The sequence below is a fragment of the Symphalangus syndactylus genome, chromosome 6, assembly GCF_028878055.3.
Source record: "Symphalangus syndactylus isolate Jambi chromosome 6, NHGRI_mSymSyn1-v2.1_pri, whole genome shotgun sequence".
Taxonomy (NCBI): domain Eukaryota; kingdom Metazoa; phylum Chordata; class Mammalia; order Primates; family Hylobatidae; genus Symphalangus; species Symphalangus syndactylus.
The window spans coordinates 33,981,842-34,008,926 of record NC_072428.2 but is presented as its reverse complement, the minus strand read 5'-3'; the positions used below and the strand labels follow the sequence as shown (position 1 = coordinate 34,008,926).

The following is a 27,085-nucleotide window of genomic DNA, read 5'->3' as shown; positions in this document are numbered from 1 at the left end:
TCACATGGCCCCTTTTAATTGATTATATTGAGAATCATTGTATTGGTGTGTGGGGGAAGAAGTCTACATATTAGAATGCTTAGCTGACAAACCAGCTATACGTTCTTGACTGAGTTGTTTAACTTTTTGGTACCTCACTTTTTTCATGTGAAAATGGAAGTGCTTTGCCTTTAAAGACCAGAATCTTGGTTACATATTTTTTGAGCCCCTATCTTTCCATAATCTACAATCACTGCGTTTCCTGCTGCTATTTAAAAGAGAATAATATGTGTCCCAAATACACTCTCTTCAGTAGAATTCCCTGTTCTCTTCAGAAAATTATTCTCGCAGTATAACATTTAAAATTATTTTCACCATTTAGGCATTCACTAAACAATTACTGAATTTCATTGAAAGATCATGAAAACATCTCAAAAGATCATGAAAACATCTCAAAAGATCATGAAAACACCTCAGAAAATACATTAACAATGTGGGTGGCAGTTTGAAATTAAGAAAATATATTAAAAGATATTGACAGAACAATGACATGATGTTCATTCCTATTTCATGAAATAAAAGAGAAAACAAAAGCAGTCCTATTAGCTTTGCCAAAAATTAACAGAAAAAAAATGTATTGAATGCCTACATTTGAATCCAGTTGAAAAGCCATATGTATTGATTCACTGTGAATTGTTGGCTTCACTTAGCTTTCATGGTTTAGAAATCATGAAACAGAGTTTTTTTTTGTATTTTTTTTGTTTTTTTTACTTATTGCAGTGCTTCTTCAGTGTTTAAGGAAAACCAGAACTGTCACATTTGCGTCCACATTGGGAACACACATGTGCACCCACACAAATTTGCATACACATGCATGAGCACACATACATTGGGTGCACATATGAACATGTGACATATATGCATACATGCACACACATTCTGAGGTCTGTAGGACTCTTGGATAGCCTACTCTGCCTGTTGAGAGTTCTATTTTTATTCAGACCACCCTAAAAATTCTTAAAATGTGAACTATTATGTTATGGAATTACATGATTTTGATTTCTGCTGACAGGTTTTTTTTTTTTTTTTACTATTTTTTGCTTCTTTTGGGTAAAATCTACTTACTTCTTGATGCACTTAAGAATATCAGCTGTATAATCAATATCTTTCATTGATAACTCTTAAAGACTAAAGGTGGAAGTCTTGGCTCCTGAGCTATGTGGAAGAACACAGTTTATCTGAAAAATATAAAGAAAGCATCTAATTTAATATCATGCAGAGCAATGCAATTCAATTCAATTAGAATAAAATTATAACACCATTAAACATCATAAAGCATGTCTACCTAAGCAGCAACCTTCATTATTCATTATTTGACTTTATTTACTCAGTGCCAGGCCCTGAACGTCGTAATTCAGCATTTAGGAAATTGTGTATATCCATTATGTCTCATATCATGTGTAAGATAACCCATCTAGGAGGCCTGGAGATGTCTCCTTCAAGAGAAGGAACCATTCCTGTAATGTAGCTTTCCATGACCTATAGTAGGCCCTTTTGGGAGGTTCCTACTTTATCTGGGCTCTATGATATTGACTAGTGCTTGGAGTCTCGACTTAGAGGAGAGATTTTGAATTTCTTTGTGATTTCTTCAACATTACAGGAGATGGAACCTTACATGCCTCTATACACACGTATTCCATGGTACTGTCTTTCAGGAGCCACAGTGACATTATGGGTGAGCATTTGTTTAAAAATTACTATAATTTCTTCAACAGGCAATTAAATGAGCTATCTCAACAGTGTTACCTGCAATGTCTCTTGAGTCCTTCCTTTCCCTCTCCCTCCCTGGTCTTTTTATCTTGCTTATAGCTCTTATACAAAATAAACTGTAATTTATGTGGATTTTCCATACTTAAACTTTGAGAAAAGATCTCGGGGAAAAGGAGGTACTTTATCTTAAAGCCTGTCCCTCCCTGCCTCACGACACTTCATTTAAGTGATCACTTGAAATCAGGACAGAATAACAAACTTACTCTGATTCCAGGCTCTTTGGTTAGTTTTAGAAAAATCATGAATGTATCTTTATTTCCACCTTATTTCCTGCTCTTCCTTTTTCCAAATGTGTTCCCTCTTAACAGTTAGCGTTTAATTTTAGAAGGTAACAGGCAGTGTTACCTTCTAAGATGTTAGTTAGCATGTTGAAATATAAATAATTGACAGTTGTAGACTATAGTTTAGACTCACCAGTCCATAAACCCCATATGATTTATCTTTAACATTTCCTGTTAAATCTATTTTCATATTTTAAAACAGTAAAAATATGTTTTCTTAGATTATATAATAATCATTGAGGAGATGTGATAAAATAAAAGGGGGAGAATCATTAATTCAGGACTCTCTTTTGTGAAATCTTCTGGAGTATATTCCCAGAAAATTATTCTGTTTTTGATTTCTAGTTTTCATTTAATTTGACTCGCTTCCTCAACTTTTAGAATAAAATTCTCTAATAATTGATAGAAAGCCATCTTTGTGCTTTTGCAATATGGGAAATATACAAAATTTATACAGAATGTATATAAATTTCTCAACTGCCAGGCATATTAGAGCACTAATGGCAATATTCTGAGGGGAAATGAAATACAATATTGACGTGTATTTTTCTTAGGAAAATAAGTGATCTTGATTCTACATCTTTAACTTCAATGTAGAGCATGTGTCAGCAAACATTTTCTGTAAAGGAGCCAGAAATATTTTTGGCTTTGTGGCCACATATAGTCTCTGGAACATAATTGCCTCTATTTTTCTCTATAACCTTTAGAAATGCAAAAGAAGGCTGGGCGCAGTGGCTCACGCCTGTAGTCCCAGCACCTTGGGAGGCCGAGACGGGCGGATCATGAGGTCAGGAGATCAAGACTACCCTGGCTAACACGGTGAAACCCCGTCTCTACTAAAAATACAAAAAATTAGCCGGGTGTCATGGCGGGCACGTGTAGTCCCATCTACTAAGGAGGCTGAGGCAGGAGAGTCCCTTGAACCTGGAAGGCGGAGCTTGCAGTGAGCCAAGATCACGCCACTGCACTCCAGCCTGGGCGACAGAGCGAGACTCTGTCTCAAAAAAGAAAAAAAATGCAAAAGAACATTCCTAATTTAAGGACCATATAAAATCAGGCAAGGCCACGGGCAGGATTTGGCTTTCTACTATAGTTTGCCACTCCCTACTAGAGGATGAGCCTAGAGGATGAGCAATGAATACGTTTCTCTTTTAGACTTAATCAGCAGCTACTATATGCCTTATCTCTAACCCTTTTACCTTGCCAGTGTTCAAGTCTTGCCATCTAGGGAAAGAGAGACTGCCTTAGTTTGCTTTGCTCATGAGAAATGCTAAACCTCATATAATGAGATGAACAGAATAATCAATATGTTAGATATGTATTCATAACACAGATACAGAGACCCAAATAGCAGTTCTTTGTTTTCCTTTCCCAGATGTCTCTTGTCGTCACCAGTATGGTAGCTGTAATTGTGTACCGCCTGTCAGTCTTTGCTACATTTGCTAGTTTCATGGAAAGTGATGCATCCTTAAAGCAGGTCAAAAGCTTCCTTACTCCTCAGATAACCACATCACTCACAGGATCATGCTTGAACTTTATTGTCATCTTGATCTTGAATTTCTTTTATGAAAAGATATCTGCCTGGATCACAAAAATGGGTAAGCTGGCCAAATCATTAGTGTGATTCCGAAGAATGATTCTTATTGATGCTATATGTCTATTTTGGATCAGGTCTCCAGGGGTTCATTTTCAAAGGGCACATTTTAAGGCAGTTTTTCTCTGTAGATAGACCCATATCTGCTATTTCAAAATTGTTCAAGAGCCACCATTCAAGGTCCATTATAAAGGAAGCAGCAAAAGAACTGAAAAAAAAAAAAAAAAAAAGAATTTGGACTCTATATATCTTTCTGAGTATCCTTGTCTTAATTCTCCCTTGATGGTTCTAGTTGAATCCTAAGAAAAATGATCACTTTACTGAAGACACAGATAATTTTTATTTCATGTGTATGGTTCTTATAAAGTATTGATTTTGGAAGTTATTGTGAGAAAAACAGAAACATCAGCTTCTCCTAAATAAATCTAAATTTTAGCGCTTTTCTTTTCTACTGCTATCTCTTAGAACTTGGATTATTTTCTTGTTAAAATATTAAAATTTCTACTTAAAGCCACAGGGGAAAGTGAAAGGGGTCACAGGTTAAGTGAGAGATTGAGTTAAGCAGAGTAGCACAGAGCACAGTCGCTTCTGCTCTTTTTCCTGGCAAGTTAGCAGTAAGATCGGAGACTCAAATCAAGGCATCAGCCTCTTCTCTGAGTGTTCTCTCCAGGGTTCAAGCTCCTTTGAATCTGTTGTACCTAGACATCATGGCTGACGTCAAGCAAAAGACCACATTATTCAGTCGGCACTGGAATGATCACTGAGATGAGGCTTTCATTATACACTATCTTCAAATTTGGAGTTCTCTCTCATTTTTACTTTTCTCTGCTATCAACAGTGAGAAAATCACAGCAGATAAATTGCTTTTAAAAACACCTAAAAACTCACCATTTTCCTCAATGGGGAAAAAAAATCAAGTTCACATTACAGGTTTTGTAGGAATACAGCTACATTTCACTAAAATGGGGGAGTTATCTGTGTCTTTAAAATAATTTGTGGTACTCTTCCAGTATTGCTTAAAATGTCATGATTTGGCTGGATCAGCTCATGCTACTGGGAGATCACCAGCTCAGGAAAACATTCTTTTCTACATTTTTGTGCTTCATGATCCTCTATTGCAGGGTGAAGATAATTTAATATTTTGTTATCTTTAGAATTCATTAAATGACAGATCATGATCATGCATTTTAAATAAAGGAGAGGGAAAATATGTACTGTTTCTGCCACTATTTGCTAATTACATTATTTTCAAAATTAATATAGCCATTGAATTAATGAGAGGGCAACACAATTCTGTTGGAAATCATCCCTGCCCTTGACATGAGCTTACTTTCTTTAAACCTGATTGTAAAACAGGTGAGTTCTAATGGCTTATAGCATGGCAGATAGTGTTTGGAGATGAGCATAAGTTTCTTCAGTCTTATTTGGTATATTAGTTTGTTTTCACACTGCTATAAATATACTACCTGAGACTGGGTAGTTTGTAAAGGAAAGAGGTTTAATTGACTTATGGTTCACATGACTGGGGAGGCCTCAGGAAACTTAACAATCATGGTGGAAGGTAAAGGGGAAACAAACACGTTTTTCATAAGGCAGCAGGAGAGAGAGAGAGTGCATGGGGAAGTGCCACACTTTAAAACCATTAGCTCTCAATTGGCCAGGCACGGTGGCTCATGCCTGTAATCCCAGCACTTTGGGAGACCGAGGCAGGCAGATCACGAGGTCAGGAGTTTGAGACCAGTCTGGCCAACATGGTGAAACCCTGTCTCTACTAGAAATACAAAAAAATTAGCCAGGTGTGGTGGCGCACATCTGTAGTCCCAGCTACTCGAGAGGATGAGGCAGGAGAATTGCTTGAACCTGGGAGGCGGAGGTTCCAGTGTGCCGAGATCGTGCCACTGCACTCCACCTGGGTGACAGAGTGAGATTCCGTCTCAAAAATAAATAAATAAAACCATTAGCTCTCTTGAGAATTCACTCAACACCAAGAGAACAGCATGGGGAAAACCACCCCCATGATTCAATGGCCTCCCACCAGGTCCCTCCCTTGACACGTGGGAATTACAATTTGACATGAGATTTCGGTTGGGACAGAGTGCCAAACCATATCATGTGGGTTTGAATTTCAAATTCTGTGTAACCCCAAGACAAGAATGCTGTCTCTCTGACTGTGGTAACAACAGCTTCCTAGGCTTTTCCAGTGGTTAGTTTAATACAAAGTGTGTAACACAAAGTCTAGCACAAATCCATAGTTACTTAATATTGGCCTACTATCCAGAATGGGGAGCATTCTATAGGCTCCCAGAATGATGCAACTAGATGTTCACTTGTCCCAGGGAGTATGAAGTTCAAGGAAAAAAATAAGAAGATGCACTAAACATTTTTTTTTAACTTAACAGAAATTCCTCGAACATACCAGGAGTATGAGAGCAGTCTTACCTTGAAAATGTTCCTGTTTCAGTTTGTAAATTTTTACTCATCCTGCTTCTACGTAGCTTTCTTTAAAGGGAAGTTCGTAGGCTATCCCGGAAAATACACGTATTTATTTAATGAGTGGAGAAGTGAAGAGGTAAGAATTTCCTTGAGAGGTGAGGTGTGTAGTTCAATACCTCAGTATTAACCACTTTCTCTGTGCCAAGCACTGATTCGCATGCTAAAAAATTACAAAATATATCTAGGCACTGACTCTATCCACAGAGAGTATTGTTCACTGATGAATCCTGTCATTTGATAAACTTACCAGTTTATTTTTGAGCAAGAAGTTACATTATGCCTATGGTTTAGCAGTAAAATATGAGATATAAAATGACATAAGTTCTTTATTCCTGAAAATTTCCTGCAAAAGAAGACTGATTACTTTCTGTAGAAATGGTTCCACTATGGGTAGTAGAGTTAGAACAGATCCGTGGCTTCCAAATTGTGGAGAATGGAAGATATAACAACTCCCAACCCTAACCCAGATATAAAGAACTCAGAATTTTCTAAGAATGAGACCCAGAAATCTGTGTTTTTTAACACAGTTCACAGATCAATCTAATGCAGCTAGCCCGGCACTGGTCTGTGATCAAGTTTTAAACTATTGGGCTAAATATATCTTAACCCTTCTAACCAAAACCTTCAGATTCTAATCTTACGGTTTAGGGTTTCCTTTAGGTGTTGCAAAATTCCATCTTTGATCATTCAATTCTGTTTTCTCCCCTCTTGCTTCTGACTAGTGTGATCCTGGAGGCTGTCTTATAGAATTGACAACCCAATTGACCATTATAATGACCGGGAAACAGATTTTTGGAAACATTAAAGAAGCCATTTATCCGTATGTATGACTTACAAGTTTTTATTTGATTTAAGTAACCATGAGATATTTCCTCTAGAAGAAGACGGAATTTTTTGATTACCATGGTGCCTTTGTTAGAAAATGTTTAAGCCAAAAGAAAGCTTTATGTTTAACAACAGTGAAGATTGCATTAAAGTAATATCAGCTCTTATTTTTATTATTTATTTTGGTTCCATGGCTAGCAAGGTTTTTAAAAAATTTTAATTGACAAATAATTATCTATATTTATGAGGTACAATATAATGTTTTGAACACAATCTTTTAAATATGCATTTTTGTTACTTTTCTTTCCTGTGAAGATTTCACTGGGACATCTAAATGCTATATCCTCTGTAGTTTATTCTACATGCTGTGTATTATTTCTGAATATTACTAAAAGGTGAACTTTGTAAAAATATCGATGCGTCATGTAATCTAGGCGTAAAAATAGATTGTAAATGAAATGATGGAGACTTTCAGGTCAATACATGAAAGATTGCTCTCTGATCAAAACACAGCAATAATGAATACATTATAAAAAGAGAAAACTAAACTGACAGTTTATCTCAAATAGTAGATGAAAATTGTCACGGATAAAAAGAGAAAGAATTATAAAATCATAAGTCTACGATCCTGCAGGGCTCCTAGTTAGGAAATGACTGTGTCAGGGTTTGGCATGCAATATAAAGTGGAGTAAAAGTGCTCCACTTAAGACAGAGGCCCATCCACTTTAACTGCACTTGAAGCCAGAGACTGGGTTTACTCTCACTCATGAAAGAAGACTGAAAACACTATCCCTGCACCTTCCCACCTCCAATATATACACGATTTCATAGTGCCACTTAGGGCTCTATTTCAAGTACTAACAGAAGAAGAACATGGACTTATCCCTGCAAATGGTAATAAATATAAGCCTAGCCTTCTAGTTTCATGCTTAGATGTACCACATCCATAAGAGAAACAGCCAAACTTTTTTTTTTTTTTTGAGACAGAGTTACACTCTGTGGCCCAGGCTGGAGTGCAATGGCGCAATCTCGGCTCACTGCAACCTCCACCTCTGGGGTTCAAGTAACTTTCCTGCTTCAGCCTCCTGAGCAGCTGGGATTACAGGCACGTGCCATCACACCTGGCCCCCAAACTTTTATTTTAAGTTCTAGCTCTAGATTGAGAACCCAGAGGACTGAATGGAGGCAATATCTAAACCAAACAGAAGATGGGGGATACATATGCACAGAGAGGGAGAGAGACAAAAGACGGAGGAGGTAAATTAAAAAAAAAAAACAAGCAAATTAACAACAACGACAACAAAAAATACCTGAGCCTTCCTAATAACCAAAATTTCAAAATGTGATAATATTTAATGCTACAAAGGTGTGAACAAAATCAATTATTAGAAAATGAACTTGCTCCAGCTGATATTTCTAACTAGAATATTCTGGCAAAGCCCTTAAAAAATGATGTTGACAATACTAACAACATAAGGAAAGGTGATACTGTCATTAAAACAGATCAGGAAATAAATAAAAACTGACAGAAATGAAATAAGAATAAGTAAATATGAAATGGAAGCAATTACACATAAGTCAAAAATTATACTTTAAATAATGAGTACAACAGATGGGAAAATTCCAGAGTACAATTCCAGCCTGGACATGGTTGAAGAATGTATTAGTGAATTGGAAAATAATAGTGAGAAATTCCTACCTTGTACGGTATAACAAATATATGACATTTAATAAAAATAAAATAAGGGTATGTTAGATTAAGAGGCTTCCACATTAATCTACTAGTAGTTCCAGAAAAAGGTAATTGAGTAAATGCTGAAGGAAAAACATATTCGAATAGGTAATTGCTGAACATTTTTCAAAAATGAGGAAAAACACAAGTTTCAGAAATGGAAACAAATTCTGAGTATGAATCAAGGTACTAGAATTCAGTTCAAGATAATAGAATTCAATTCATACCCAGATTCATTATGGTGAAACTACAGAACACCAAAGAAAAACAGACAATCTTTAAAAATCTTAGATGAAAAAGATTAACTTTATTCAAATGAATGTCATCTACACTATCATCAATTTCTTATCAATAGCATTAGATACCAAAAGATGTTTTCAAGGTTCTCAGTGAAAATAATGTTCCCCTTTCATTTCTAGAACCAGGTAAACTATTATTTAAAGTGCTGGTAAAATAGACATTTTTAGACATGAAAAGACTAGGAGAGTTTGCATGTAAAATTGTCATGGAAAGAACTACTGAAAGATTTTCTTGAGCAAAAAGAGATCACAAAGTGAAAGTACAGGATGCAAGAAACATTGGTTAGCACAGAATTTGTTAGCTCCAAACAAATGAAATCATCTGGTAGAATCTAAAATCATATAGAATTTGTGTGAGGAGAACTACAAAATCCTGATGATTAAAGAAATTTTAAAACTATATAAATGGAGAGAAATATCATGTTTGTGGTCAATTATCCCCAAATTGATATATAGATTTATTGTTATTATAATCAAAATATCAGCAGGATTTTTATAGGTATAAACAAGTGGATTCTAAAATTTATGTGGAAGGCCAAGGAACTAAAATAACCCAAACAAGTATGATAAAAGAAGAATAAAGCTGTAGGAAATACTCTACTCAATTTTAAGGCTTACTACAAACTGTATTAATCAAGACAATGTAGGATTGGTGAAGGGATAGTTATATAAACCAATGGAATGGAGTAGAGATTGTAGAAACAGATATTGCAGAAATTTGTGCTCTAGCCAAATGTGACCATTTAATTTAAGACAGGTGCAAAAGCAATTCATTGATGAAAGAGTAGTCTTTTTCATAAATGGTGTTGGAAAAATTGGACATCCCATATGCAAAATAATAAAACTATGTGAAACTTGCACGTCATTCATAAATGAACTCAAAATGGATCATAGACAAAACTATTTTTAGAAAGCAAGGAAGTGATAATTATAAAATTTAAGGTAATGGTTATGGATGTGGGGATTGAAGAATTTATAAATGGAACGAAGCACATGAAAGAGCTTCCGAAATTTCTAGCCATGTTCTGTTTCTTGAACTGGGTGATCTCTTTTCCACTGTGACTCCAGTTAGAGTATGCTCGTCTGTTTGATAGTGTCTCAGAAATCACAGGTGCTTTTTCCTCTTTACACTATTCATTTTTCCTCTTTGTGTTTTGGTTTGAGTATAAGCAATATACAAATGTTCCTTTTAATCCACATTTGCTATGGTACTTCATATTGTCTTATTATTTTTGCCAACCGGGGGTTATAAATGATATCTCATTTTGGTCTAATTTTGCATTTTTCTGATTGACAACACGAATAAGCATTTTTGGCCATATTTGTTTCCTTTTCAATTAAATGCTTGTTCATGTTGTTTAACCATTTTCCTACTGTCAATCTTTTTTCAATTTATTTCTATGACTACTTTTAAACTTCTGGTTACTGGTTTTTATTTGCTTCTTTTTTGGTTATATATGTTGAAAATATTTTATTCTAACATAACTGTTATCTTTTTATTTTTTAATAGTATGTTTAGGTCACAGTGTCACAACCACAGAATTATTTATATAATTCTTAGTTGTGGGGTGTGGGTTATCCTTTGGATTGTAAGATGTTTGACAGCATCCTTGGACTCCATCCGCTAGATGCCAATAACTCATCCCTCTCCAGTTGGGACAACCAAAATATCCCTAGAGAGTGCAATTGTGTAATTGTGGGCAAAATTACTCCTAGTTGGAAACCACTGGTTTAGATGAACAAAATTACATAACTTTAATATGGTAGAATTTATCAATCTTTTATTTTATGTGTTAGCATTTTTAAATAATTGTTTAAGTAATATTTTCCTACCCAGGATTATAAGATATTTTCATTATTATTTACCAGATCGGTTAAAGTTATGCCAAAAGTAAGGTCCTAGGCAAAATACTGGGTATGCATATGTACTGATAAAAAGTTATGTGGAAACACACACACACGCACAAAGATATTCTCGTATACTTACTTCTAAATTTTTTATACATTTTGACATTATTGTTTTTCACTTTCAAATTCTAAATATATGTGGACAGGATTTTTATGTCTGATATAAGATACAAGTCTATTTTTTACATATATGTATATATATATGTATAAACTATATATTTGTATAAATCCTCATATTACCATTTAACGAAAAGTTCCTTTTTTGTATGCTCCATCATCTACAATACTCTTCATCTACATACAATATTATCTACAAAACTTTTTATGCCATATAAACACTATCTACATGCCATATAAATATCTACGATTATATATATATATATAAAATCTACTATTTTATGTGTGTATATATATATATATATATATATAAAATCTATCTACGATTATACCAAGTGCAAGGCTATTTCAAGTTTTCTATTCTATCCCAAGATTTGTTTATCCCTGCACCAGTACAACAATCTCTCTCTCTTTTTTAACTGTTAAGTTCAGAGGTACATGTGCAGATTTGTGACACAAGTAACTTATGTCATGGGGGTTTGTTGCATAGATTATTTTATCATCCAGGTATTAAATCTAATACCCAGTACTTTTTCTTCCTGATCCTCTCCCTGTTATGATACTCTACCTTCTGATAGGCCCCAGTGTCTGCTGTTCCCCTCTATGTGTCTGTGTGTTTTCATCATTTGGCTCCCACTTATAAGTGAGAGCATGTGGTATTTGGTTTTCTGTTCTTGCATTAGTTTGCTAAGGATAATGGCCTCCAGCTCCATCCATGTTCCTGCAAAGAACATGATCTTGTTCTTTTCTATGGATGCCTAGCATTCCATGGTGTATGTGTACCACATTTTCTTTATCCACTCTACCACTGATGGACATTTAGGTTGATTCCATGTCTTTGCTATTGTGAATACAGTACTACAGTCTCTTAATACAGCTTTCTAAATCTTGATATCTGGTGGGGCAACATTTATCAACTTATTTTTTATCTGTAGAACTGTCTTGGCTATTCTTGGTCTTTTATCAATCTATATAAATTTTATAAACATCTTGTCAGACTTTACATGGAAAAATAATTTGGCTTTTTCATTGAAATTATATTTTAATTGTTTCAGTATAAACAGTTGACTTTTTTTTAATAATACCAAGCCTTCTTACTCGTGAACATTTAAATTGGACTTTAATGAATTCTAATAAATATTTTAAACTTCTACATATAGGTCTTATAAATCTTTTGTGACATCAATTTCTAGGTACTTTTTAATTGCTATTATAAATGATATCTTTTTAAAAATATATATGTTTTCTACTTGTGTGTTGTGGGTGTATAGGAATGAAATATATTAATAAACCCTAATATTATTTCTAATCATTTTTGTCTAACTTCACTTGGGTTTTCTATTCAGACAATCACATCACTGTTAATAATCACAGATTTCTCCTTTATTTCCAATTATTTTGCCTTTCTTATTTTATTTTACTGGCTAAGATCTCCAGTAATCTTGAATGTGATCATGCAAATTCTTATTTTGTTCTTGATTCTAAAGGAAATGCTTTAGACTTTCCCCAATTAAGAATGCTGTTTGCAGCCTGGTGCAATGGCTCATGCCTGGAATCCCAACATTTTGGGAGGATGAGGAGGGAGGATTGCTTGAGCTCAGGAGTTCAAGACCAGTCTGGGAAACAAAATGGGACCCCGTCATACAGAATAAAATTTAAAAATTAGCCAGGCATGGAGGCACATGCCTTTAGTCCCAGCTACTTGAGAGGTGGAGGCAGGAGAAAAGGTCAAGGCTGCAGTGAGCTGTGATTGCACCACTGCACTCCAGCCTGAGTGGCAGAGTGAGACCCTGTCTCAAAAAAGAAAGAAAGAAGACAGACACAGAGAAAGAAAAAAGGAGAGAGAGAGAAAAGGAAGGAAGGAAGGAGAGAAGGGAGAAACGAAAAGAAAAAAAAGGAAAGGAAGGGAGAAAGGGAAGGAAAAGAAGGAAGAAAGGGAAGGAAAGGAAACGAAAGGAAAGGAAAGGAAAGGAAGGAAAAAGAAAAAAAGAAAGAGAGAAAGAAAGAGAAAAGAAAGGAAAGAAAAGAAAGAAAAGTAAGAAAAGAAAGAAAGAAAAAGAGTTTGCCATGGATTTTAGTAGATATTTCTGGTAAGATTGAAATAATTTTTTTCTATTTCTACTTTTCTTTCCTAAGTAGGTTTTAATAGGTCCTTAAAATATATCAAATGCATTTTTCTGCATCAGTTGAGATGATTTTATATTTTTCGGCTCAAACTAATCAATGTGATATATTTATTGATTTGCTAATTTAAGTTTTTTAAAAAGCCTTTTTTAAAAAAAGTAATACATTATCATATGTCATCTTTTTATATAGCATGGAATTCAGTTGGTTAAAATTTTGTTTAATGTTATTCAACTTATTATGTGAGTCATTTCCTATTATAATCAATTTCATATTTGTTTGAATTTTCTTCTGAGCATCATGACAGCATCAGGATTAGTAAGTGGTCTTAGTGGTAACCCTCTCCTCCACTTATTCCTTAGCCAAAGTGTCTCTGAGTAAATATATTTCTCTGAGCTGAGCGGAGTAAAGATTGTCTTATTTTCTCAATCACCCTAATAAAGAACTCTTGACTTCTACATGTGTCATGAAAAGAACACCAGATTTTGATTTGCGCTTTGGCTGCTGTCATTTCTCTTTGCTCTGTGATCTTAAGTTATTTAATCTCTAATTTCTGCCAGTTTCCAGATCTAACACTCTGATTCTCTGATCGCTTTCTTTTTAGTCCTATTCATATATTAACTTTTATCACTTCCAACAGCTTGGCTTTGAATTGGTGGAGACGCCGAAAAGCTCGGACGAATTCTGAGAAGCTGTATAGTCGATGGGAGCAGGATCATGACCTTGAAAGTTTTGGACCTCTTGGGCTTTTCTATGAGTACTTAGAAACAGGTAATTTTTAACCACTGTTCTGAAACACAGAGTCAGCATGAATGGGTGATTTTTCAGCTCCTGATATTTCTTTCTGCCTTGCACATGGCAGGTGTTCAATAAATCATTGGCTGGTTGGCAAAAAAGATGAGTGGAGGGATTTAAAGAAAATTTGTTCCCTGTTTCCCTGTTCCATCAAATAGACTGCAGAATAAATTTTAGTTTCAAAACACCAATCTCAGTTCCTGTTAACTGAATGTTAATATTGTTGAACCAAATCAAGTAAGAGTCATTTTTTAACACCCATCTCAAATTCACTTTGATGGCTATTTCTCCATTTGTTTGCCTCATTGACTGACAGCTCAAAGATAGAATAAGTTGCCTTAAAAACATTTCCAGAGTTTGACTTTAAATTAGTATATGTCCTTTCTGTGAGGTTAAAAATAAGGCTAAAAGCGACTGTGTAAGGGAAATACAAGCTGAACACAAGAAACATTCAAAACATTGCAAGTTTTGAACAGAGAAGAGACCCTTGAGGAGCAACTTTCAGAGAGATTTTTCTGGGAACTGCCTATATGGTCTGCTCAGAGTGTTTTCCCTCAAGCAACTTTCCCTGTTTCTCTCACAGAATTAAGGAAACTGTTTGTTTGTTTGAGACAGAGTCTCGCTCTGTCGCCCAGGCTGGAGTGCAGTGGCCCGATCTCGGCTCACTGCAGCCTCTGCCTCCTGGGTTCAAGCGATTTCTCCTGCTTCAGGAGAATCGCCTGTAGCTGGGACTACAGGCGCGTGCCGTCACGCCCGGCTAATTTTTGTATTTTTAGTAGAGACGGGGTTTCACCATGTTGATGGTCTCGATCTCCTGACCTCATGATTCTCCCGCCTCGGGCTCCCAAAGTGCTGGGATTACAGGCGTGAGCCACAGCGCCCAGCCAGGAAAATCATTTTCTTACCTTTCAAGGCCCATAAAACCGTGGTAGAATACGTGAGATGAGCCAAAATTCTTCATGCTTCTCCAGTGTAATACATTATGTGATACATGGATTGAAATATAAATTTAGGACAAATAGAAGCCATTTTATAGAACTCTTTGGAAAATCAGATAATCTTTGCCTTATAAGGTGATAAGGCTATAATTTTTAATTGTGTAAGTTTCAAATGAGTTTGCACATATGTACATCAGAGATTATTACTGAAATTAAAAAGTTGAAACAAAGGTTTCATAAGATTGTTTACCACTTATTAAGACATAATTAATTTATTCTGAAAACTTTATATATTGTATCTAATTTTGAAACAATTCTGCAGAGTATTCATTATTCTACACATTTTATTGTTGTGAATTCTGAAACTTGCATAGGTTAATAAATTTTTTTATGGGCCACAAAGATTTTAGGTGAAGATATTAGATGTGAACCTAGAAAGTTCATGCTGCTTCTACATAATACTTCCTCTTCATTTTCTACCTCATAGGTTAGGTAGAGAAAGCAGGAAAAAAAGGAGGTGAATATGTATTTTTTCACTTGATAACAAGACAGATTCAATTAGATGAGAGAAGCTAAATTCCAGAAACATTTGAGATGTATTTAAAATGGAGGAATAACGGAATTTTTTTTTCCTTTAATGGAAAGCCATTTCCATTAAATGGCTTATTATTTTTTTCTTCAATCATGTGGGAAGCTTGGGCTGTTAGTTGCATGGGTTCTTTTACCCCATTGTTGGAAACAGAAGAATAAAAGTGTGGAGATAAGCCACCTTAAACAGGTGTGGTCCTCTGTTGAGTCTTAATGAGGAGAGATAATAAAATTTATTTAGAAAGATGTCATGATAGTAAGGAGAATCAAGACCTTAACAAATTTCTTATTCTAGAAAATGTATATTTCCTTTTCTGGCACACACACACACACACACACACACACAGCTGGCTGCTGGGATTATACAAATGAATCAGTCATCATGCCTGATCTCAAAAAGTAGATGGGCTAGCAAGATAGAAAAACTTGGTTACCACACTAAATTGCTAAATACAAATGTAAAGACTAGACAAGCATAAACCTAAGCTTAGCCCATAATAAAAGGCAAAGAGGAATGGATTCTTCCTTCTAACAAGCATATCTCTAAAGGGAGAGCAAAGAAGGAACTCAGCCATGCATGCCCAGTTTCTCCTTCCAGTTCTAGCAAGCAGGTAAGTCATTGCGCCTCCTGTGGACAGGAAGAACTGGACAGACGGACTGAAGCCTGGATTGTCGTATTCGTGTGGATCACTCCAAAATGAAGGAAGTAGCAGGATTTGGGCAGGGTGTTCCTGTCTTTCTCCTTCACAATAATGAGTTCATGCCTTTTTCTTTTCTCTACAGTTACTCAATTTGGATTTGTTACACTGTTTGTGGCCTCTTTTCCTTTGGCTCCTCTTCTTGCTCTCATAAATAATATTGTAGAGATTCGAGTGGATGCCTGGAAACTTACCACTCAATACAGGAGAACTGTAGCTTCTAAAGCTCATAGCATAGGTGTTTGGCAAGACATTCTTTATGGAATGGCTGTCCTTTCTGTTGCAACTAATGTAAGTGGACCTATTTTGGTGGGGTGACTTTGCATTTCATTTTGGGGGGCATGGGGAGATGTAAATGATGCTTAATCTTTACATTGATTTCATCATGGTGATACTTTATAAAGCTAAAACATTCCAAAATTGTTATGCACTAACCAATACAGAAAAGCCTATGTCAGGCAAACTCTTAGAAATACGAGGACAATTTTAAAATTATAAGTGTCATTAAATAAAAATATAACTGTCATTAAAGTATCATGACAGTTTCACAGCATGTGACAAAGTAGACAGAAAATAAGTAACAGTATAATGTGTTTGAAGAAAACAATTAAAAATTGATTATATTTGCATTTGTGTACTACAGAGAATATACATTTACCTGTTGTGTTTATGAAACACTTATTAAAATGTAAGAACAATAAATTTCCAAAAGTATAACTTTTACAATGCATTTTCACCTACAATATACTTTATAAATTGAAGTTGATAATAAGATAATCAAAAAAGAAAATCTAACATTTTTAAGTAGGCCTCCTATAAGAGAAAACAGAACTGAAATCATAGAGCTTAATTTAAATGAAAGCCTATAGGAATGAGGCAAAACCACTATTACAGATAACTCCATTGCCATACATTTTTAATTATTAAAAGAAGACTGGAAAATGAGCTGAGTATATAACTTAAGATGCTATCAAAAGTTGTAAATCAAATTGATAGAAAGTAGTAAAGAATAAAGATGTAATCAGAAATAATCAAATTAGAAAACAAAAAGCAATATAATTGCTGAGTAAATCAAGAGCTAGTTTACTGGAAAGACAAAGTAAGTAAAACTGAAAAAAAGTATGAGAGACTCTTGTGTACCAATTTACTCCAATAAATTTTGAAATATATTTGAAATGACTTTTTTAGAAAGCAACAATTGCCAGATCTATTCAGTAAGTAATAGAAAGCCTGAATGTACCATTAGCCATAGAAGTTACATTAGATTTTTTTAAAGTGTGGCACTAAAATTACAGGTGCCAGAGCCAGATGGTTTCTAGTTGACTTATCTAACCTAAAGGAAATATGCTATTTATACTATTCCAGAACTTAGGAAAGGATATGAAAATATCATTCCCATGGAATCAAATACTGAAATTAATTGCACTGAACTGTGAGAAATTTACAAACACATGATATGCTGCTTCCTCATTCCTTTCCTGTTAATCTCTTACACACACACACACACACACACACACACACACAGTCCTACCTCATTGAGTTAGTCTAAGAAAGTTAATTTGGTTAAAGATAGTAGAACTGTGCTGTGAAACAATAAGAAATGTAAGAAATAGCAAGGCTTGATGGAAAGAACATGGTTCTTAGAGACAGATACATTTCGGTCTGACTCTACTTAGCCACTTTGTAGCTATGAAATCTTGGAATACTGATCACACACTGTAAATGAGCTGTTTTGTGTTTCAAGACAAAGACTTGCATATTACTATGATTTATAATAGTATTTAATCATTTTGCATCTGTATAATTTATGGTACTGAGAGATGTACAAATCAGTCATTGTTAAAACTAAATTGGCAGCTGATGATCTCCCTCTTTTTTTTATTCTTCAGGCCTTTATTGTTGCATTTACGTCGGACATCATTCCCCGTCTAGTTTACTACTATGCTTACTCAACAAATGCCACACAGCCTATGACAGGATATGTGAATAATAGCCTGTCAGTATTCCTGATAGCTGATTTTCCAAACCACACTGCACCTTCAGAAAAACGAGACTTCATCACTTGCAGGTGATTTGTTTGTTTGTTTAGGTTTTAGTTTTATCCTTTAAGTGTATTTCTTAAGTTATCTGTTACCTTTCTGTCTTACAATATAAAGGATTTTCTTAGGGCAACAAAAATCCTGTATAAATAAATTGTATCCGTTCTAGAATTCACACATTGCATGATTCAGATTTGAAAAGGTAAAATGGCAAAAACTAAGATTATGGGTAAAGATAACATTAGTTCAAAATTTTTTCTTACTTTCTAATTTATCAAAAGGATTTGTCACCAACAAGTGCCCCTTAGTCCAAAGCTGCAATAATCTATAGATGATACAACCTCGTCATATTGTATATACATTTAACTTACTTGAATTTATCTGTGTCCTCAGAAAAGAGAGTGAGAGGGAGAAATAACAGTATAATAATATAATCAGTTCACCACCTATCCTACTAAAAGGTTTTATTCTGTATAGGGAATATAAAATTGCATATGTGAACCTACTGTTTTTACACACAGTGTATCATGTACTATGGGATCTTTTCACCATACAATTTAAAGACACACACACACACACATACACGCTTATCAAGGCCCCTTAATTTAAACCAGCTGTTTCATTTGAGACTCCAAACAAAAAGGAGTAAAATATTGCAAGACAAGCAGACATTATTATAGTTATATTACATATTTGAGTATAGTGAAATCATAGCCTAATGTGTTTAAGAGCATGGCCACTGGTGTCAGATTTCTGGATGTGATTACCCCTTAGCTGGACAAAATATTTGAGGAGGACCAGTATCCCGTGACTTCATAGAAGAGAATGAACTCACAAAGTTGAACATTAAGAAAACTTCAGAATTGTGTTAAGAAAAACAAAGCAATACAGCATCAGAACAGCCATGAGAAAATAGAGTTTCAAGAAGATAGAAGTGGCCTATAATATTCTTATTTTTGAAAGTCAAATCAAAGGATTAAAATATACCTGCAGTTTAAGGATAGGAGAGAAGGAAAGGACTGAGAGTGTTAAGGGAAAAGAGGAAGTGGAAGCAGCAAATTTTGAATAACTCATTTGAAAAGCTTGTCTTTGAAGGGCAAGAGAGAAGTTCCACTTGTATATTTCTTCTTAGATCTATTTTGCACATAAGTAGCATATACCCTGACTTTATGTGAACAGGAAAGATAAATGTTTCATAATATCAGTTAACTTTGACCTGATTTTTCTGATCAACTAGAAAGATCTGTTAAGAGAAATAATAAGAAATTATGTTAGGTCTCTCTAGTTGAAGCTATAACTATTTTTTTCATTTACTTCCACTTTTCAGGTACAGAGATTACAGATATCCTCCTGATGATGAGAATAAATATTTTCATAATATGCAATTCTGGCATGTCCTTGCTGCCAAGATGACCTTCATCATTGTTATGGAAGTAAGCTGTTCTTAACTTTCATTCCAATTACTCTCTTCTCTCTTTAGGCAGATATTTCTAAAGGTAACCTCTCATCAGAAAGTTAGCAGTATCTCAATACATTGTCTTGAAGGAAGTATTGTATTTGTTGTCATAAAAAGCACCTTAGGGATATTCTCAGTACAATGGATTGCCTATTATTCACTTACTATTGTTGAATATGTCATGGTGACAGAGAAGGAAAGGAAAACAAATATGGTTTTTTTCCCTTCAAGTCAGGAAAAGGGGAAATAACCCACTGATTTTACAGAATACCTATTATTTACTAGTTCCAGAGGCTGTATTAAATCATAACAACATTGTAAATTAGACCTATCACTCACCTTTGAAAAAGGAATCTGAGATTCAGCAAAAATAAGTAGTAGCTGGCTTAACATTAACTAACTAACATTAGTTCTGGGTCTCAATGCCAAATGTGCCTCACTCCCAAGCTTATGCTCTGTCTACTATATTATGCTTCCTCTCTTATGGAATATCTAGTGTAGTTATAGAGATAAGGCATGCAAGAAAAGGTAAACAAAACAGAGGCAGTGTTGGACAAAGTTTCAAATTGAGTGATACAAATCATAGGGCAAGAAGGCCTATCAGGGAGGGAAAATAAAAGAAAGGTACTTTTTCACCCTGGAATAAAGCCCAATAAAAGACAATCCTAACCCAAGAACATGCCATTCCAACCAGTTTCTGTGTAATTTATTTTTATTGTTATCAAGGTTTCACATGTAATTTTAAAAATCAAATAGTTCTGCATGGCAAAAAAGCAAAAGAGCAATCGTACATAATCCTGCCTACCCTAAAATCCTAATATCCAAAGTAAACATCTCAATTTTTTTAACTCATTCTTCTAGTAGTTTCCCTTGTATGGCAAAAGAACATCATTTTGCAGTTATGTATTTTTATTTTTTAGGTTTGGCTATCAATTACTGACATTCTACTTTGGCAGATCTCACACACACACACACCCACACAGAGAAAGAGAGAGGGGGAAAAAAAAACTTTCTCTTTCTCCTACTGCTCAATAATTAAAGCATTTTTTTGTCTTATTCTGAAATTCAAAACCTCAGAAAACAGGAAGCATTTTGATAATTTATTTAGCAGCAATATATGATCTAATTTAAGGCTATTTATAAGCCTTTATTATTTTAGAGTGACTATTCATTTATTTTGCTGCAGAAATATTTAAGTGTTTGATACAGAGTGCCACCTGAGACCCTGCTGGTTTATACACTAAATTACATATTTTTAATATTTAATCTCAATTCTGAAATATTTCTGTCCATCAGAGTTTTGAATAAGAGATTTTATATAAATACAATAGTCAGGATTTATAAATTATGACTTTATAAATGTTAGTCACATCTGTTTCCTGTCTTACATTCTGAACATATTTCTTTTATTATAATTGTACTTTTCTTTTCTCCGTCTCTTAGTTCCTTATGAATTTATCAGTCTTCCAACATTTTGCATCAGAAGTTTAGATCACCTTTCAGCCAGTAAATTACTTAAGGAATTCTTTTATTTGTTTGTATTAATTTTTTGTAATCATTGCAGGCTCCAACCAAGCATCATCCTGGGACTTCTCTTCATCTTGTCTTCTATTGGAGACTATATTTTCTGCAATCTATGTTTCTCCCATTTTTGGTTTACTAGCTTATTTTGGTGAAGCACATCTTCCAGTAATTTTCTGAGGAAAAATTATGGGCAGTCCATTTTTGAGAAATTGAATATTGAAAATTTCTTTTCTTTCCTTACATGTGATTATTTGGAATAGAATTTATAATTAAAAGTTTTTTTCTTAAAAAATTTTTAATCAACTTTATTTTGGTATTCCTGAAATTTTGAAGACATTGCTTCATTTTCATTCAGCTTCTAGTATTGCTACAAAATGCAATACTATTCTGACTCCCCAGTCTTTGTGTATTATCTATTTTTAAAATCAATATGGTTTTAGGATTCTGTCATTAGCCCCATTTTTATGAATCTTCACAAGATGGTTCTTTGCTATTTGTCAAGATTCATTGTTTTAAACACTCATCGAGCCCCTTAGATCTAAAAATGTACTTACCCTTCAAGTTGAGAAAATTTGCTGGCATAATTTCTTTGATAAATTTTTTCTTTCTTTGTGCTGTCTCTCTGGAACTGCCGTTATTCAGATTTACACTTCCTAGTTTGAAATTCTAATTATTTGTTTTCTATGAAAACATGGATTAATATCTTTTTAAAAATTCTACTTTTTTCTTTTAATCGTTTCCTTATATCCGGTTCTTTTCTTTTTTTCTTTTTTTTTCCCCATGTCAGAGACTTTCCTACATATTTGGTGGTTCTGCTCACGTTTAAGAGTGTGGCAGTGAAAAGCTGATTTTAAGCATTTTGTGCATACAGGAGTGATGTCACTTGGTGGGTTTCACTGTAGGTTGATAAGGTAGTGAGCTGATATTTTCATTGGATCCTTACAAAATTTTGACATCCACAGTTCTGCTTTTACAGAATAGTTATTTTTCCCAGAGAAAGCCCTTTAAGTCTGTCTATTGAGATATTTTGTAGCTGCCTATGTTCTAAGACCTGAGCAAGGCAGAGGGGACTAAGTATCTCACAGTTCATTGTGCTGAATTTCACTGTTTTCACAATTTTTTTTCAATATGTTTTCATACCTCCACTGTGTCTGGTGCCCCTGGATTCACAGCTTTCTGGTATAATTTCTGCAGAAAACAAACTCTTCAGCTGCTTCCAGGGTATAGTATGGAGTGAAAGAATACCTGGATACAGATGGGAGAAAGGCTCCGAAAATTCAAGTGCTCCTTATGCAAATTTTTATCTAATCCTCTGGTTTTCAACTCCAACTCATACTAATACCTTCAAAAGTCCTTATTGCCTTCTTTCCTGAACTTTTCTGACAATCTGAAACAAAATTGGCTTTTGTCTTTTTGGTTTCCACTATCAGTTACCACATCACCATTTGCAAGTTTGCTATCCTTTTTCACTCTTTTGAGTCTAATTCCTTTATAAATATTTTATCAGGTTTTCAGGAAGGAGCAGTGATAAAGAGTATATTCAATAATCATGTTCAGCTGGAATATTGCTAGTTACATATTTAAGTATATATTTATTATTTATTTGATGTTGATTTTTGTATGAAAGTTCTAGGACAGGGACCATATCTTCTTCCTTGCCTTTCTACCTCATATGTTGAGCAGTTTCTTAAATAAGTGAAATGATTTGTAAAGACTTTCTGCTGAACATGTGACAATTCTAACAGCGTCTAATCTTTCCTTTATATTTCCTCTAGCATGTTGTGTTTTTAGTTAAATTTTTGCTGGCCTGGATGATACCTGATGTTCCAAAAGATGTTGTGGAGAGAATCAAGCGAGAAAAGTTAATGACAATCAAGATTCTCCATGATTTTGAGCTCAACAAATTAAAAGAGAACTTGGGAATTAATTCTAATGAATTTGCCAAGCATGTCATGATTGAGGAAAACAAAGCACAGCTGGCTAAATCAACAATCTAATCAGCATAATGAGGAAGCAGCAGGTGGCCTGCCTTACTTCACCATATCTTCTGGGTTTAGGGCCAGATGCCAGAAACCATGTGTCAATTTTACCCTTTCTTTTTTTTTTCTTTTTTTTTAAACTCAAAGTTTTTATACACTTTTATAGAGGCCAACTTTGTGATGTTGGAAATGTACGACTTCTCTGCTTCATTGACTGGGCCCTCTCTAGATGTTGTTTTCTGAGGTGCTGTAAATGACTGTTGAAAGTGCAGGTAGAATCAGAATACTGGGAAATTATGGAGTCTTGCAGTTTAGTAAGAAACACTGGCCTTGGGCTGTCCCATCACTTTCCAGTGCATCTATTTATTTTTATGGTCTTCTCTTGGGTTATTTGATACCTCCTTCCCCATTAAGAAAAATATTGGGGCAAAAAGAAAGGAATCAGAGAGACTGACTGAGCTCTATATATCCTATCATTTTAAAATATGCAAATGAATTGCCAAGATCAGATGACATAAGAAAACTCACACATTAAGGTGTTAATGTATCATAGCAGAGGTTTATTCCTGACACATTCAACTACCATCAGAATCCCAGATAGTTCTTCCTGGTAAATGCAGAATTCCTTTTCTTGAGACTGAAATTTTGGGTTTCAACATAAAACAACTTGGTTCTTAGAGATAATAATTTGGTTATAATAGTTTCAAGACTGATCCTATCTGGAAAACAACATTATGAAGCTGTTAGATTGCTTCAGGTTCTCAAGCAAAGATACAATAGAGAAGTAAATGTGTTTTCTTAGTATTTAATGGATGCAAGACAATGTATATTGATTAATTTGTTGATTTTAATTTAGAAAATTGTTAAATTATTTCTTAAAAATCACTTTTCTTCTGGAATGCCAATTTCGCATCATGAAGCCTTTTTGTATAAGTTAGGTACAAGTTGTTTATGATAAACATTTCTTTGCTTTAAAATAATTGCAAATCTTTTAATACGTTTACAATCTTTTCTATTGATGTGTCATCTTACACAATGCTCAGTGCCTTGTTCCAATACCTCTGACACACAAGAAGTCATGTTGTTAGCTAGTAATTTGATGTGATGTAACATCTTAAATGTAAGCTTGTCTTAAAGAAATTGTCAGTGTAATAACAACCAGTCTTGAACACCAAAAGTGAATCAACTAACTAAGAATGAGTTCATGGACTTAATAATCTAAAGGGGAAAAAAATGTTTGTTGAATTATTCCTCTCAAATTTAGGCTTGTGTTACATGCACAAAAATCCTTGTTCTTTTTTCACTTAAAAAAAAAACTAAATATGTATAAATTTGTGTATCTATATACACACACATAGCTATATAATTATTAGCACTAGAGTGATATAGTCCAGTTATGTAGTATTTGAATCTCTAGTTTCAAATTATAATTCACCTCCAAAAGAACATTGTTTTTTAATCACACACATAAGAAATTTTATCACAATATTTAAAACTAATATTTCATTATCTAATGCTAATAAAGTATTGTGGTACTGCCAGTATTAAATATATGGCAGAAGGTATTACCTACTGATCAATAGTAAGCATATAGAACTGGGGATTATGGATTTTATAAACTATTGAGACAGTCACCCCAGTTTGGACTGGGACTAATCCCCAGTATTGATTTGTCATCCACTGAGTAGACCTTATGAATATTTTTGGGTAATTTGAAATGATCTCATTATTGAAAGATGATTTCATATGTAGAGGAGATAATATTTCTTTCTTGAAAAAACAAGTCAGGGTTACCATGATGGGTGCCACCAATGCAGGATCTTTGGCTTGTCAAATCAGATTCTCCATTGCTGCAGGGTACAGTGCACACCGCTCATATTGCTTCCTTCCTGGGTGCTGATAAAAATAAGAAAGAGCATGGAAATTGATTTCTTGAATATAAGCTTTAATTTTTAAGGCTTAAAAGTATTCATAGAGGTAGACTGTATGGTAAATAAAGACAAATTTAATTCACAAAGTTATCTATACACTGCAATTTTAAAATATACCAACTAAATTATTGGGTTTCTGGAAGTGAATGGAGAAAACAGCAAGGGAATAAATCGTTTTTAAGATAAGTAAATAATTCCCATGATTGATAGATATTTTCCTTTTAAAATGTTATGGACTGATATTTTTTATTCACCTTTAAATTTCTTACCAAGAAGTTTATCTTTGTTTTTCAGATTTAAAAATGAAATACAGGTATTCCTCACTTTCCTGAAAACATGCTAACCAAAATCAGGAGCCAAACCAATTTAGACAGATGTGTCTCATCTAATTAAACCCATTGGTTTTTATGGGAGGGCTGCATTAAGAGTGCCCAACCACCACATATAAGTTGATAATTACCAGCATGGCAGGTGATTTTATCCACTGACCAAGCGCATAGTTTTATTTTCAGAATGATCTAGGGAACATTTGAGATTTTATGTGAAATAAAATTTTAAGTGCCAAAGCCAAAAAAATACTTAACTCTTTTCAAATGCCCTCTTTCATCCTTGCCTTCATCAACTTTCCTTTGCACACAGGAAGCAAAATCTACTTCAAAACATTTATTTTAGAGGAATCCATTAAGAAGGGATTGTTTTACTTAAATGAAATGCTGTCTTATTTTTGCTGTGTCTTTTGACACCTCTTAGCTTTAACATTCTTCTTTTAACCAAGCCATTATGCAAGTTATCAAAGAAGAGGAAAAGGAAAGAAGGACAGATGAAAGTGACGGGAGATGAGAAAGAGGAGGAGTGAGGAAAGAGTTATTTCCTTATGAATCCTGTGTGTGTGTCTTTGGAAGAAAGAGCTGTTCCGAGGAAGCTTGGTCCAGCTGTGGTTGATAAGAGGTATATCTCTTAAAAAAGACACCTAATGAAAGTGAGAGAAAAGCTAAAGAAAATTTCAATGTGACAACTATTATGTGTCAAAATAAAACTTAGATTCCAAAGTGATTTTGTAGTGTTGGGCGCTATGAGTAGGTATGGATCTCTGTTGATTGACTCCAGTTGAAGGTGAGAAATCTGTACCAATCATTCAAAAAGGGAATCTACTGCTTTGAAAGAAACTCTCTCATATTTCCTTTAAATTGTTAATAGTTGTTATGTAACTAAAGAATGTTATGAAGAAAAATAGCATTGCAAAAAGTACCACTGGCCAGGCTTACAAGTCAGCCACAATGAATCGGTATAACTACTGTGTTATTCTTTTTCTAGACAAATTTTGACTCTTCTACTTTTATGTGTAATAATTCCAGTATTCTATTTATTTCAGCATTATGTGAAAAATGATGAGAATGTTAAAAAGAAAATAATAGTGTGGTTTAATTGGTGTGAGATACCTGCTTCCATCCTCCTCAAAGGTTTGACTGAGTGTATCTCTCCTATGTGTGAGATTATGTCCCCTGGTGTTAACACAGGAAATGAGTGCTCCTTTTTAAAATTTCTTTCTTCCAAGTTTTTTTTCCAGGAAGACTAATATGCAGTTATGCAGGAAAAGCTGTCTTAAATAACGTGTACATAAATCTCAAGAGAATCAAATTCACACAGTGAATAAAGTAATACTTAATATTAAACTACATTTTGACATGAACTCAACTTATTCTTACAGTAAAATGTTGATATTTTGGAGTTTAAGTATTGCTTTTTTAGTCATATTTGTTGCTTAGAAACATTAAAGTGTGTGTATATATATATATAAAACATGTTTAGCTCATGAAATTACATATTTTTGCACATTGAGATGTTTGCATATTAACGATGCAAATTCCTTTAAGTAAGAAGCTGGATAATGCAGAAAAAGTTGAGAAGGTGGTAGTTTTTGTTGTTTTGTCTCTTTATTTTTACTACTTTGGAAG

General features: G+C 34.3%; 1 protein-coding gene across 11 annotated transcripts in view; it reads left to right on the top strand.

Moving 5' to 3' along the window:
- Positions 1 to 26,808, top strand: part of ANO5 (anoctamin 5) — an 89,662-nt gene extending 62,854 nt beyond the window's left edge. For all 11 annotated transcript variants that reach the window (XM_063641911.1, XM_063641910.1, XM_063641909.1 and 8 more), the window contains 9 exons: positions 1,640 to 1,714; positions 3,466 to 3,688; positions 6,084 to 6,253; positions 6,900 to 6,997; positions 13,823 to 13,953; positions 16,287 to 16,492; positions 18,091 to 18,269; positions 19,568 to 19,673; positions 22,996 to 26,808. In XM_063641911.1, the coding sequence (XP_063497981.1) occupies positions 1,640 to 1,714; positions 3,466 to 3,688; positions 6,084 to 6,253; positions 6,900 to 6,997; positions 13,823 to 13,953; positions 16,287 to 16,492; positions 18,091 to 18,269; positions 19,568 to 19,673; positions 22,996 to 23,217 (1,410 nt within the window). In that variant the 3' untranslated portion in view covers positions 23,218 to 26,808. The remainder of the gene's footprint in view (positions 1 to 1,639; positions 1,715 to 3,465; positions 3,689 to 6,083; positions 6,254 to 6,899; positions 6,998 to 13,822; positions 13,954 to 16,286; positions 16,493 to 18,090; positions 18,270 to 19,567; positions 19,674 to 22,995) is intronic.
- Positions 26,809 to 27,085: the final 277 nt, after the last annotated feature.